Source organism: Salvelinus sp. IW2-2015, linkage group LG33 (assembly GCF_002910315.2).
Source record: "Salvelinus sp. IW2-2015 linkage group LG33, ASM291031v2, whole genome shotgun sequence".
NCBI classification, from domain to species: Eukaryota; Metazoa; Chordata; class Actinopteri; order Salmoniformes; family Salmonidae; genus Salvelinus; species Salvelinus sp. IW2-2015.
The window spans coordinates 26,260,302-26,273,714 of NC_036872.1; the positions used below are offsets into that span (position 1 = coordinate 26,260,302).

The following is a 13,413-nucleotide window of genomic DNA, read 5'->3' on the forward strand; positions in this document are numbered from 1 at the left end:
CAAGCATGAGGGCGCTATTGCGTTGGAAGTGCTTATGTTTAAGATTTTTATAATTTGATTACAAAATAATCAAATGGATTAAATTCCCAATGCAGCTGTTTTTATCTCAATCAAATCATTTCTGGGTAACAATTAAGTAACTTTCTGTAATAGATTCCATTGAAATGGGCAAAAACAAAGAGCTTTTTAGCAAAAAATGTATTCTCAAGCAAGATTTTAGCTAGGACTGTATGGGAGTAGTTTGCGTGGGGAGGGGGAAACTGAAAACTAGCTGTTATTGGCAGAGAGGTTTGGAACTTCGTTATTGGTCTTTTAACCAATGTACCACATGGGGATGTCACAATGGAAAGCCGAAACTCCCGCCCATGCAAACCTGCTGATTAGAAAGTCCTGTCTAGATTGTATTTTCAACAAGCAGCTATTAGCTCCCAAGTGGCACAGCAGTCTAAGGCACTGCATCTCAGTGCTAGAGGCATCACTACAGACCCTGGTTTGATTCCAGGCTGTATCACAAACGGCCGTGATTGGGAGTCCCATAGGGCGGCGCACAATGGGCCCAGTGTTGTTAGGGTTTGGCCGGGGTAGGCCATCATTGTAAATAAGATTGTTTTGTTCTTAACTGACTTGCCTAGTTAAATAAAATTAGGAATAACTCTGTAAAAATGTGATTTAAAAAATAAATCAGTGTAAGTTTCATCAACTGTTGTACAATATGATACAAAACAAACCAGTTAAAGGCTGGGCCTTTAAGCTGAAAATGCCTTTGTGTGGTAAACAGCAAATATTGATGATGTTTTAAAGGCCCATTGCAGTCAACATTCTGTTTTTCCTGTGTTTTGTATCATATTGTACAACAGCTGATAAAACTAAGGCCTGGATTCAATCTATGCGGATTTCAGCGTTGGCCGACATCCGCATAGCAGATGTTTTGGCGGTGTTGGATGTGTAACTGCGGTATTAGCTGACATTAGTGAGCAGCTGCTCTTATGTGTCACAAACCACTCCCTTCCTTAGTATCCCTACGGCGATAGAAAGTGTCGGCTCTATCCATGGTGGAAATAATGACTCTCAAATGTCAAACCATTGAAGTGAGGCTAATGCATGGTTTCATGTGTATTTGGATGGGGGGGATTTATGCCCAGCAGCCTAATTCGAGTGTTTGAACTTGTAACGTGGCTGCATGAACTTGTAACGTGGCTGCATGAACTTGTAACGTGGCTGCATGAACTTGTAACGTGGCTGCATGAACTTGTAACGTGGCTGCATGGGATTTGTCGGATTATAGTCGGGTGTGGTTCCGTTGCATCCAATGTCTGCGAAAAGGTAACGCAAAGAGTCGCTTGATTTGACAGCTCGCAGTTCCACCTAAGATTCCGCCAAAATAATGCAATACGGATGTCAATCTGATTGAATCTAGCACGAACACTGTAAAAGCGTAAACATTTTTATCAGCATTATTTCCTGATAGTTGCTAATTGAAAATACAATTCATACAGGACCTTCTAAATCAGCAGGTTTGCATGGGTGGTATTTTGGCTTGCCTGGTGACATCACCAGGCGGTATAAGTAAATAGACCAAAAACAAAGAGTTCCAAAAGGCTTTGCCAATAACAGCTCATTTTCATTCCACAAAATGAGTGCCTTTTGCATCCCTTTGATATTTTAAGTAGAAATTGTGCACAAAATATTGAATAGAATGTTAAAAGCCTGTTTATATTCAGTGAAGTGCCCTTTAATATTGACCACATGGAGAATTCAATAAATCATCATTTTTATACTAATAAAGACTTGCTACAGTCCCTCCGTGCGCCCTCTGTGACTTTCAGGGAGATTTTAACCCACTTAACCTCAAACTTTCTCAAAGGGTTCTCCATCATTGTAAAGACCTAGTTATTTTGTTGCTTTGACAAAGTAATTTCTGAAGATTATTATTTATTTCATGTGATTTGTGATTAATTTAAAGAAAAAATAAATAAACCTGTCCCTCATTTTAAGGTCAACCCTGTTAGGTGAACAGACATCTCGTTTTAATATACAGTTGAAGTCGGAAGTTTACATACACTTAGGTTGGAGTCATTAAAACTCGTTTTTCAACCACTCCACAAACTTCTTGTTAACAAACTATACTTTGGCAAGTTGGTTAGGACATCTACTCTGTGCATGACACAAGTAGTTTTCCCAACGATTGTTTACAGACCGATTATTTCACTTATTCACTGTATCACAATTCCAGTGGGTCAGAAGTTCACATACACTAAGTTGACTGTGCCTTTAAACAGCTTGGAAAATTCCAGAAAATGTCGTCATGGCTTTAGAAACTTCTGATAGGCTAATTGACATAATTTGAGTCAATTGGAGGTGTACCTGTGGATGTATTTCAAGGCATACCTTCAAACTCAGTGCCTCTTTGCTTGACATCATGGGAAAATCAAAATAAATCAGCCAAGACCTCAGAAAACAAATTGTAGACCTCCAAGTCTGGTTCATCACTTTGGTGAGAAAAGTGCAAATCAACCGCAGAACAACCGCAAAGGACCTTGTGAAGATGCTGGAGGAAACAGGTACAAAAGTATCTATATCCACAGTAAAACGAGTCCTATATCGACATAACCTGAAAGGCTGCTCAGCAAGGAAGAAGCGACTGCTCCAAAACCGCGATAAAAGGCCAGACTACGGTTTGGAACTGCACATGGGGACTAAGATCGTACTTTTTGGAGAAATGTCCTCTGCTCTGATGAAACAAAAATAGAACTGTTTGGCCATATTGACCATCTTTATTTTTAGAGGAAAAAGGGGGAGGCTTGCAAGCCGAAGAACACCATCCCAACCGTGAAGCACAGGGGTGGCAGCATCATGTTGTGGCGGTGCTTTGCTGCAGGAGGGACTGGTGCACTTCACAAAATAGATGGCATCATGAGGATGGGAAATGATGTGGATAAAAAAGCTATTTTAGTATATGTTTTAACATTTTATTGGACAACTATAACAGTAAGGTACTTAAATGTTACCCAGAAAGTATTTGATATTGAGATTTTTTTAAAGTCCACATTGGGGCTTTAACTTGATAAAAAAAAATATATAGTGTGTACTAGTATGAAAACATCCAGTTTGTCACCATAAAGCAATTGACTTCAAGAATGTAGAAATGCCATATAAAAGTTGATTTCAGTAATCAAAAAAGTTAGTTTTTGCATTTTACAAAGGTGGCACTAAAAATAGTTTATTATTGCTTTGCTGAGTGCATACTTTGTCTGTCTGCTCTCCTGTCACATGGCCTGGATGCTGGACTGTCACTGGTCACATCACCCGTCACACTGCATGGCACTGTTGATTGGCTGAGGGAAGGCATCTGGATCTGATTGGCTGTGCTGTGCACGAAGGCGGACTTTAACTCGTTAGTATTGGTGGCTGTGTGTGAGTCAGAGGGGTGAGGGAGAGGGTAAGGACTGGCCCCTCCTGAGGCCTGACTCCCCCATGGCCTCCACTCTGACCTTCCCCTCTGGAGGAGGGGGCCATTGGCTGCGCTCTGGGGGCCAGGGTTGAGGCTTGCGCCGGCGGGCCCCTTTGCCTCGTACACCCCCCGACTCAGTCCGTTCAGCATGGAGGAATACCCCAAGTGCTCAGCCAGGATCAAGGGCTGCCGGTCCTCCTCTTCACAGATGGCAAACACCGGGACACTGACGTGGTCGCTCTCTGTTGGGAAATCACGGCGCTTCCCACCCTGCACCTCTTCCGGCTGCCCCTGCCCAGAGGTACTGTTACTGGGTTGGGATGGGGAGGCCTGGAGGAGGGGGCCCCCGGGGGCCTTGGTGCTGTCTGAGGGACTGGACCCAGAGAGCAGGCCGAAGCAGGGCCCGGTGAAGCGGGAGCGCCGCATGTTGCTAGTGGAGTTTAGGCGGCGCTGCCTCTGGGCGGGCAGGGTGAGGGGATACGAGACGTTACTCATGGAGGAGTCGGAGGCGTTACTGTCATCCTGGGCCTCCAACTGGGGGTCGGAGAACACTTTCCTGCTGTCATCCCCACGGCATTCTGACACAAAGCCTGACGGGGCCTGGGGGGGGAACAACATCTAGTCAGCACATATCTCTCTGCAGTGCAACATGACACTCTTTGTTTTTTTATCTGAGCTGAGTCTTGAAAAATGATTTTAAAAATCCACAGAAACATACATTACATGACTGTAATTCACTCTGGGTAAAAGCGTCTGCTAAATAACAAAAATGTAAAGATATACAGTTTATGATGGTGTGACTATTATTCAACAGCACTGCTGAATGACCAAGCTACTAACGCTGTCCACCAGCTTAGTGAAGGGACTGGTGGAGTTCCAACTGCACCACTTCTTGTGTAACTGGGGCAGTGGAGGGAGGAAGTCCTGGAAGGTGCGGACGCTCCAGGCCCGCGGCCGGGGTCGGGCACAGCTGGCACTGCCATCCTGGGCAGCACGGGTCTCTGTGGGTGAGGCAGCCGGGTCTGGAGAGGGCCAGTCACTTACAGGGCCAGGGCCGGTGTCACTGTGCCTCAAAAACCTCTCCCGCTGCTGATAGGAGGGAGACACAAAAAAACTAGTCAAATATAATTCAATCAAACCCACCATGCAGTGTCTGTGTTCATGGGGAGTAGTAAACAAACAGAGTTCTTCAATGGAAAAGTATCTGAAAGAGGTTAAACGCTTAAACCCAGTGAACCCGCTGTAGTAATGTTTACACAGTGCATTTTTTTACAAACTGCTGCCATGGCAGAAAACGTATTTTTCTGAAAACTGGAAGCACCTACATGTGATTATTTTATCATTTTATTTGACCATTGGAAAATGAGCCACTGTGTGAATACAATGCATATTTGATTGACTTGAGCACTCAGTCAATGGAATTTTCACCACCAGTGGCATCGGAGCGTATATGAGACATTGGCTAGGAAGAGAGAGACTCACAAGATAGCTGGATAAAAATAGCTGCATAGTATCAGAGGTTGCATTATATTCAAGCACTGACCTGCACCTCAAATCACAGTTGACCTAAAAAGGGCAACAAGCAAACCATTGAATCAGGCATGTAATCCAAAACAACAACAAAGTGCTGCCTGGTAGTGGGTGCAGTCAGTAATTCCTACCTCTATGATTCCAAGAACCATACTCACAAAGATTCTCAGAGTAGGGGTGTGCTGATATAGGATCAGTGTTGCCTTTAAGATCATAATTAATAAAATTATATGGACGGGGGGGGGGGGGACCTGATCCAAGATCTGCTCTCCTACTCTGAAGGCCAGTTTTCCAAACACAGATTTTTTTTATACCTTCACTTAACTAGGCAAGTCAGTTAAGAACAAATTCTTATTTACAATGACGACCTACCGGGGAACAATGGGTTAACTGTCTTGTTCAGGGGCAGAAGGACAGATTTTTACCTTGTCAGCTCAGGGATTCAATCCAGCAACCTTTTGGTTACTGGCCCAACACTCTAACCACTAGGTTACCTGCCACCCTGGACTCAAAAGTAAGCTCAATGGAGAATCTCCATGTCCAGGGCTAGGCTTAATCTGTGTTCGCAAAACCACCTCGGGGGGTCTTTACGGTAGGTGTCTCATTGATATAAATGGCAGGTCAGAGGTGAAGGGCCCATCAGTCACGTATCCCCCCTCAGTCAGCTAGTAAATTAGGGGAGGGTAAGGTTGGGGGGTAGAGGTTTAAGGGGTTGCTCCTTTCAGAAAGAGAAATAATCCTTACTAAGAATCACTAACAGCTCGCTTAGTCTAGACGAGACCCACCCTCATTTTGCACACACACAGGCTAAGATTGTTGCCTGACAAACTAAGTGATATTAGAACAATAACTTATGACTCTGAAGTAATGACTTGAAAAGGATGTTTTTATATCTTCCCATTAAAAGTCTGAACATTTACAAACACAGACCATGCACCACACACAGACACACTTGAAGCTGGGAAACTGGCTCCCCAGATAATATATCCATTAGGCTAGGCTGCAGGAAAGCTCGCCAGATCTCTAATATCTGCCAGGTCTGCCTTATTCCAATAGAGCATAAGTAAAAATGCTGGGTCATACCCTCTCCTAACCCCAATCTCCTGTCGTTGCGTTTATATACTTTGATACCTCGACTGGGTTATCTGCTACTGCCTGGGTGTCATGTCACCCCTAGAGGAGGTTCTCTGCTACTGCCTGGGTGTCATGTCACCCCTAGAGGAGGTTCTCTGCTACTGGCCTGGGTGTCATGCCACCCCTAGAGGAGGTTCTCTCTACTGCCTGGTGTTCATGCCACCCCTAGAGGAGGTTCTCTTGCTACTGCCTGGGTGTCATGTCACCCCTAGAGGAGGTTCTCTGCTACTGCCTGGATGTCATGCCACCCCTAGAGGAGGTTTCTCTGCTACTGCCTGTGGGTGTCATGTCACCCCCTAGAGGATGTTTCTCTGTACCGCCTGGGTGTCATGTCACCCTTAGAGGAGGTTCTCTGCTACTGCCTCGGTGTCATGTCACACCTAGAGGAGGTTCTCTGCTACTGCCTGGGTGTCATGCCACCCCTAGAGAAGGTTCTCTGCTACTGTCTCGGTGTCATGCCACCCCTAGAGGAGGTTCTCTGCTACTGCCTGGGTGTCATGCCACCCCTAGAGGAGGTTCTCTGCTACTGCCTGCGTGTCCCCCTAGAGGAGGTTCTCTGCTACTGCCTGGGTGTCATGCCACCCATAGAGGAGGTTCTCTGCTACTGCCTGCGTGTCACCCCTAGAGGAGGTTCTCTGCTACTGCCTGGGTGTCATGCCACCCCTAGAGGGGTTCTCTGCTACTGCCTGGGTATCATGCCACCCCTAGAGAAGGTTCTCTGCTACTGTCTCGGTGTCATGCCACCCCTAGAGGAGGTTCTCTGATACTGCCTGGTGTCATGCCATTCCTAGAAGAGGTTATCTGCTACTGCCTGGGTATTCATGCCACCCTTACGAGGTTCTCTGCTACTGCCTGCGTGTCACCCCTAGAGGAGGTTCTCTGCTACTGCCTGGCGTGTCACCCCTAGAGGAGTTCTCTGCCTACAGCCTCGTGCCACCCCTAGAGGAGGTTCTCTGCTACTGCCTGCGTGTCACCCCTAGAGGAGGTTCTCTGTTACTGCCTGCGTGTCACCCCTAGAGGAGGTTCTCTGCTACTGCCTGGGTGTCATGCCACCCTAGAGGAAGTTCTCTGCTGCTGCCTGGGTGTCACCCCTAGAGGAGGGCACCTCGATTGGTCCTAGCCAGGGTTACCTGCCTCGCCTCACTCCTTACCGTATGGGCCGAGAACAGCAGTCTGCTGCTCGGACTGGGCACAGATGAAATGATAAACACCTCATCTGTCCCCAAGTCCAGTTCCGTGAGACCATTGGATGAGAGGTCCACTCCAGCATGCTCAGACATATCACCACCAACACTGACCGGGGAACCTGGGAAGGAAAGGAAGGAATAGTTGTTTTTGAATAATTTGTGACAGATACAATTAAAACATTGCTACATTGAAGGCACAACAGTCAGATGCATTGCACCATCACACCTTAGTTTACGCTAACTTCCACTGCTTTTCCCTAAAAGAGCACTTGAAATGGAATGTTACAGCTTGGTCTCCATAGGCTACTGTATATTACTGCACTGTGTACCCAGTACACCATGTACCCACTGTAGCCACAGTACTTGTCCACTCATATTTCTGTTAACTCAGTGAGTTCCAAAGGTGCTTGCACTCAATCCATGAAAAGGAATAACCCAAGGAGGCCGATATGCAAAAATAATATACTTCTTTTAATGAATTCTTGAAAGAATACAGAAGGGTGACATTGCAAGGTGCTAAAAATAGAAAGAAACTCATGGTGACATGGTTGAACTCAGCGTGAGGAGAAACATGGTGTTCCTAATGCTCTCACGCTGTTATACAGGTTAAATGTCATGACCTGTAAATCTCTCTGGACACAGCTACAATGAGAGAGCCTTTGGATTGTTCTGGGATAAACCCAGTGTTACTCCAAAACTAAAGCCATTTTCCATTGAGACTTCTAATGCTGCACTTCCCACCTCCAATCACACCTCCCAATTTAGAGCCATTCTATGGCCGTGATCATGAGAAAATATGTCTACTCATTCAGTCTGTGGTAGAATCCTACCAGTTATATTATTTATATTATTGTTTAGAATCCTACCCGCTCTATTACTGTTTACCATCCTACCAGCTCTATTATTGTTTAGAATCCTGCCAGTTATATTATTGTTTAGAATCCTACCATACCAGCTCTATTATTTATATTATTGTTTTAGAATCCTACCAGTTCTATTATATCTATTACTGTTTAGAAATCCTACCAGCTCCATTATTGTTTAGAATCCTACCAGTTCTATTACTGTTTAGAATCCTACCAGTTCTAATTATTGTTTTAAATCCTACCATTCTATTACTGTTTAGAATCCTACCAGCTCTATTATTTCATTATTGTTTAGAATCCTACCAGTTCTAATATATATATTACTGTTTAGAATCCACCAGCTCTATTATTTCTATTATTGTTTAGAATCCTACCATTCTATTATTTCTATTACTGTTTAGAATCCTACCAGCTCTATTATTTATATTATTGTTTAGAATCCTACCAGTTCTATTATATCTATTACTGTTTAGAATCCTACCAGCTCCATTATTGTTTAGAATCCTACCAGTTTTAATTATTGTTTAGAATCCTACCAGTTTTAATTACTGTTTAGAATCCTACCAGTTTTAATTATTGTTTAGAATCCTACCAGTTTTAATTATTGTTTAGAATCCTACCAGTTTTAATATATTGTTAGAATCCTACCAGTTTCTATTACTGTTTAGAATCCTACCAGCTCTAGTTCTATTAATGTTTAGAATCCTACCAGTTCTAATATATCTATTACTGTTTAGAATCCAACAATTCTATTACTTCTATTACTGTTTAGAATCCTACCAGTTCTATTATTCTATTACTGTTTAGAATCCTACCATTCTCTATTTCTATTACTGTTTAGAATCCTACCAGTTCTATTATTTATTACTGTAGAATCCTACCAGTTCTATTATTTGTATTACTGTTTAGAATCCTACCAGTTCTATTATTTCTATTACTGTTAGAATCCTACCAGTTATATTATTTATATTTTTGTTTAGAATCCTACCAGCTCTATTACTGTTTAGAATCCTACCAGTTATATTATTTAATTATTGTAGAATCCTACCGGCTCTATTACTGTTTAGAATCCTACCAGCTCTATTATTGTTAGAATCCTACCAGTTCTATTATTATTTGAATCCTACCAGCTCTATTACTGTTTAGAATCCTACCAGATCTTTTATTTATATTATTGTTTAGAATCCTACCAGCTCTATTATTGTTTAGAATCCTACCAGTTCTATTATTTCTATTACTGTTTTAGAATCCTACCAGATCTTTTATTTATATTACTGTTTAGATCCCACCAGCTCTATTATTGTTTAGAATCCTACCAGCTCTTTATTTTAGAATCCTACCAGTTCTATTACTGTTTAGAATCCTACCAGTGTCTAATTATTGTTTAGAATCCTACCAGTTCTATTACTGTTTAGAATCCTACCAGCTCTATTATTCTATTATTGTTAGAATCCTACCAGTTCTAATATATATATTACTGTTTAGAATCCACCAGCTCTATTATTTATATTATGTTAGAATCCTACCATTTCATTATTTCTATTACTGTTTAGAATCCTACCAGTTCTATTACTTCTATTACTGTTTAGAATCCTACCAGCTCTATTATTTATATTATTTTAGAATCCTACCAGCTCTATTATTGTTTAGAATCCTACCAGTTCTATTATTGTTTAGAATCCTACCAGCTCTATTATTTATATTATTGTTTAGAATCCTACCAGTTCTATTATATCTATTACTGTTTAGAATCCTACCAGCTCCATTATTGTTTAGAATCCTACCAGTTTTTAATTATTGTTTAGAACCTACCAGTTTTAATTACTGTTTAGAATCCTACCAGTTTTATTATTGTTTAGAATCCTACCAGTTCTTAATTATTGTTTAGAATCCTACCAGTTTTAATATGTTTTTAGAATCCTACCAGTTCTATTACTGTTTAGAATCCTACCAGCTCTAGTTCTATTATTGTTTAGAATCCTACCAGTTCTAATATATCTATTACTGTTTAGAATCCAACCAGTTCTATTACTTCTATTACTGTTTAGAATCCTACCAGTTCATTATTTTTATATTACTGTTTAGAATCCTACCAGTTCTCTTATTTCTATTACTGTTTAGAATCCTACCAGTTCTATTATTTATATTACTGTTTAGAATCCTACCAGTTCTATTATTTGTATTACTGTTTAGAATCCTACCAGTTCTATTATTTATATTATTGTTTAGAATCCTACCAGCTCTATTACTGTTTAGAATCCTACCAGTTATATTATTATATTATTGTTTAGAATCCTACCGGCTCTATTACTGTTTAGAATCCTACCAGCTCTATTATTGTTTAGAATCCTACCAGTTCTATATTATTTAGAATCCTACCAGCTCTATTACTGTTTAGAATCCTACCAATCTTTTATTTATATTATTGTTTAGAATCCTACCAGCTCTATTATTGTTTAGAATCCTACCAGTTCTATTATTTCTATTACTGTTTAGAATCCTACCAGATCTTTTATTTATATTACTGTTTAGAATCCTACCAGCTCTATTATTGTTTAGATCCTACCAGCTCTATTATTGTTTAGAATCCTACCAGTTCTATTACTGTTTAGATTCTGATCAGCCTCATATTTCTATTACTGTTTAGAATCCTACCAGTTCTATTATTTCTATTACTGTTTAGAATCCTACCAGCTCTATTACTTTTTAGAATCCTACCTGCTCTATTACTGTTTAGAATCCTACCAGTTATATTATTTATATTATTGTTAGAATCCTACCAGCTCTATTACTGTTTAGAATCCTACCAGCTCTATTATTGTTTAGAATCCTACCAGTTCTATTATATTTAGAATCCTACCAGCTCTATTACTGTTTAGAATCCTACCAGATCTTTTATTTATATATTGTTTAGAATCCTACCAGCTCTATTATTGTTTAGAATCCTACCAGTTCTATTATTTCTATTACTGTTAGAATCCTACCAGATCTTTTATTTATATTACTGTTTAGAATCCTACCAGCTCTATTATTGTTTAGAATCCTACCAGTTCTATTATTGTTTAGAATCCTACCATTTCTATTATTTCTATTACTGTTTAGAATACTACCAGTTCTTTATTTCTATTACTGTTTAGAATCCTACCAGCTCTATTACTTTTTAGAATCCTACCAGCTCTATTACTGTTTAGAATCCTACCAGCTCTATATTTATCTGTTTAGAATACCAGCTCTTTTACTTTTTAGAATCCTACCAGCTCTATTACTGTTTAGAATCCTACCAGTTATATTATTTATATTATTGTTTAGAATCCTACCAGTTATATTATTGTTAGAATCCTACCAGCTCTATTACTGTTTAGAATCATACCAGATCTATTCGTTTTTAGAATCCTACCAGCTCTATTACTGTTAGAATCATACCAGTAATATTATTTATATTATTGTTTAGAATCCTACCAGCTCTATTACTGTTAGAATTCTACCAGCTCTATTATTGTTTAGAATCCTACCAGTTCTATTATTGTTTAGAAATCTACCAGCTCTTACTTTAGAATCCTACCAGTTCTATTATTGTTTAGAATCCTACCAGTCTATTATTGTTGTATTCGACCTGTTATATTATTGTTTAGAATCCTACCAGTTCTATTATTGTTTAGAATCCTACCAGCTCTATTATGTTAGAATTCGACCTGTTATATTATGTTTAGAATCCTACCAGTTCTATTATTGTTTTTAGAATCCTACCAGCTCTATTATGTTTAGAATTCGACAAGTTATATTAATGTTTAGAATCCTACCAGTTCTATTATTTCTATAAATGTTTAGAATCCTACCAGTTCTATTATTGTTTAGAATCCTACCAGTTCTATTATTGTTGAGAATCCTACCAGATCTATTACTGTGTGTTGGAGGCCTAAACGATTCATGGCTGTGGAAGTCATTGCTGTAAATGAAGAATGGTGTTGAGTCAACTTACCAGTAAAATAAAATATATATAAAAATATTACGCATGATGTCAAAATATTACGACTATCTGTCATAGTTTCACAGCCGAATGAAATAACAGTGCCACAATTACGCTGAACATGTAAGTTAGGTTTAGGGGCAGATGAAGTCATTGTCAGCCAGGTCGGAACCAGACCAAACACCCCAGCGGTACCCCTCAATCATGGAGATAGAGAGGGGAGCAGGGCAGGGGGAGCAGGGAAGGGGGAGCAGGGCAGGGAGAGCGAGTGGATTCACTAGGCTAGGTGGCTGGAGCACAAGTAGAGGGAAAAACAGGGGAGTGTTAGAGGGAGAGAGAGGAGATAGAGTGTGTGTGTGTTGTGTGTGTGGTGTGTGTGTGTGTGTGTGTGTGTGTGTGTGTGTGTGTGTGTGTGTGTGTGTGTGTGTGTGTGTGTGGTGTGTGGTGTACGCGCGCATGTGCATGCTGCGTGCGCATACCCACCTGTGTGTGTGAGGCTGAGGGAGTGGTTGTTGTCGTTCTCTGCCGTGCCAGGGACCTCCAGGCTGGGCTGATTAGTAGCCACCAGCTGCAGCTCACGGACGTCAGCTCCAGAGTTCTGCACTCTCTCCTGCACCTACAATTTAGAGTCAGCAAGTACTATTACAGCTGCCTACCAGAGCACATACACCAAGGGAGTAGGGCTGCACAGCACTATGAAATACAGACATGAACTAAAGTTGTTTTGATCCATTAATAAAATGTTTTGATAACCAATGGGGTATTATGATCTTGTGGCAATAAGATACTAAAAGAGACCAGAACTTGTAGGACTGTTTTGCTTCTTTCCTTTTTAGCACACTAAAGTTCAATCCCAAATAGAAGTGTAATAGGGAAGTGTAACTTGTCCAGTGTGTGTGTGTGTGTGTGTGTGTGTGTGTGTGTGTGTGTGGTGTGTGTGTGTGTGTGTGTGTGTGGTGTGTGTGTGTGTGTGTGTGTGGTGTGTTGTGTGTGTGTGTGTGTGTGTGTGTGTGTGTGTGTGTGTGTGGTGTGTGTGTGTGTGTGTGTGTGTGTGTGTGTGTGTGTGTGTAGTCAGTCAGTCAGTCAGTCAGTCTGACCCCAGTCAGTCTACCTCAGGCTGCCTGCCCTGCGTGGGAGAAGTTGGACAACAACAGCGCCAGGCCACGGAGGGTATTTGCATTTGTTCCAGTGGCTGTAGTCTAGAGGATATGAATTAAATGTTCCCTGATTCCAGTCAGAAGCTAGCCTACAGAGGAATGTCTGGACAGACAGACATAC

At 41.1% G+C, this 13,413-nt stretch overlaps 1 protein-coding gene across 1 annotated transcript in view; it reads right to left on the reverse strand.

The window, feature by feature from the left end:
* Nucleotides 1-3,204: 3,204 nt before the first annotated feature.
* The window catches only part of LOC111957419 (uncharacterized), a 33,687-nt gene continuing 23,478 nt past the window's right edge, over nucleotides 3,205-13,413 (reverse strand). The window contains exons 4-7 of the mRNA XM_023978235.2: nucleotides 12,619-12,751; nucleotides 7,267-7,421; nucleotides 4,292-4,540; nucleotides 3,205-4,051 (exon numbers count right to left, since the gene is read on the reverse strand). Of these exons, the coding sequence (XP_023834003.1) occupies nucleotides 3,224-4,051; nucleotides 4,292-4,540; nucleotides 7,267-7,421; nucleotides 12,619-12,751 (1,365 nt within the window). The 3' untranslated portion in view covers nucleotides 3,205-3,223. The remainder of the gene's footprint in view (nucleotides 4,052-4,291; nucleotides 4,541-7,266; nucleotides 7,422-12,618; nucleotides 12,752-13,413) is intronic.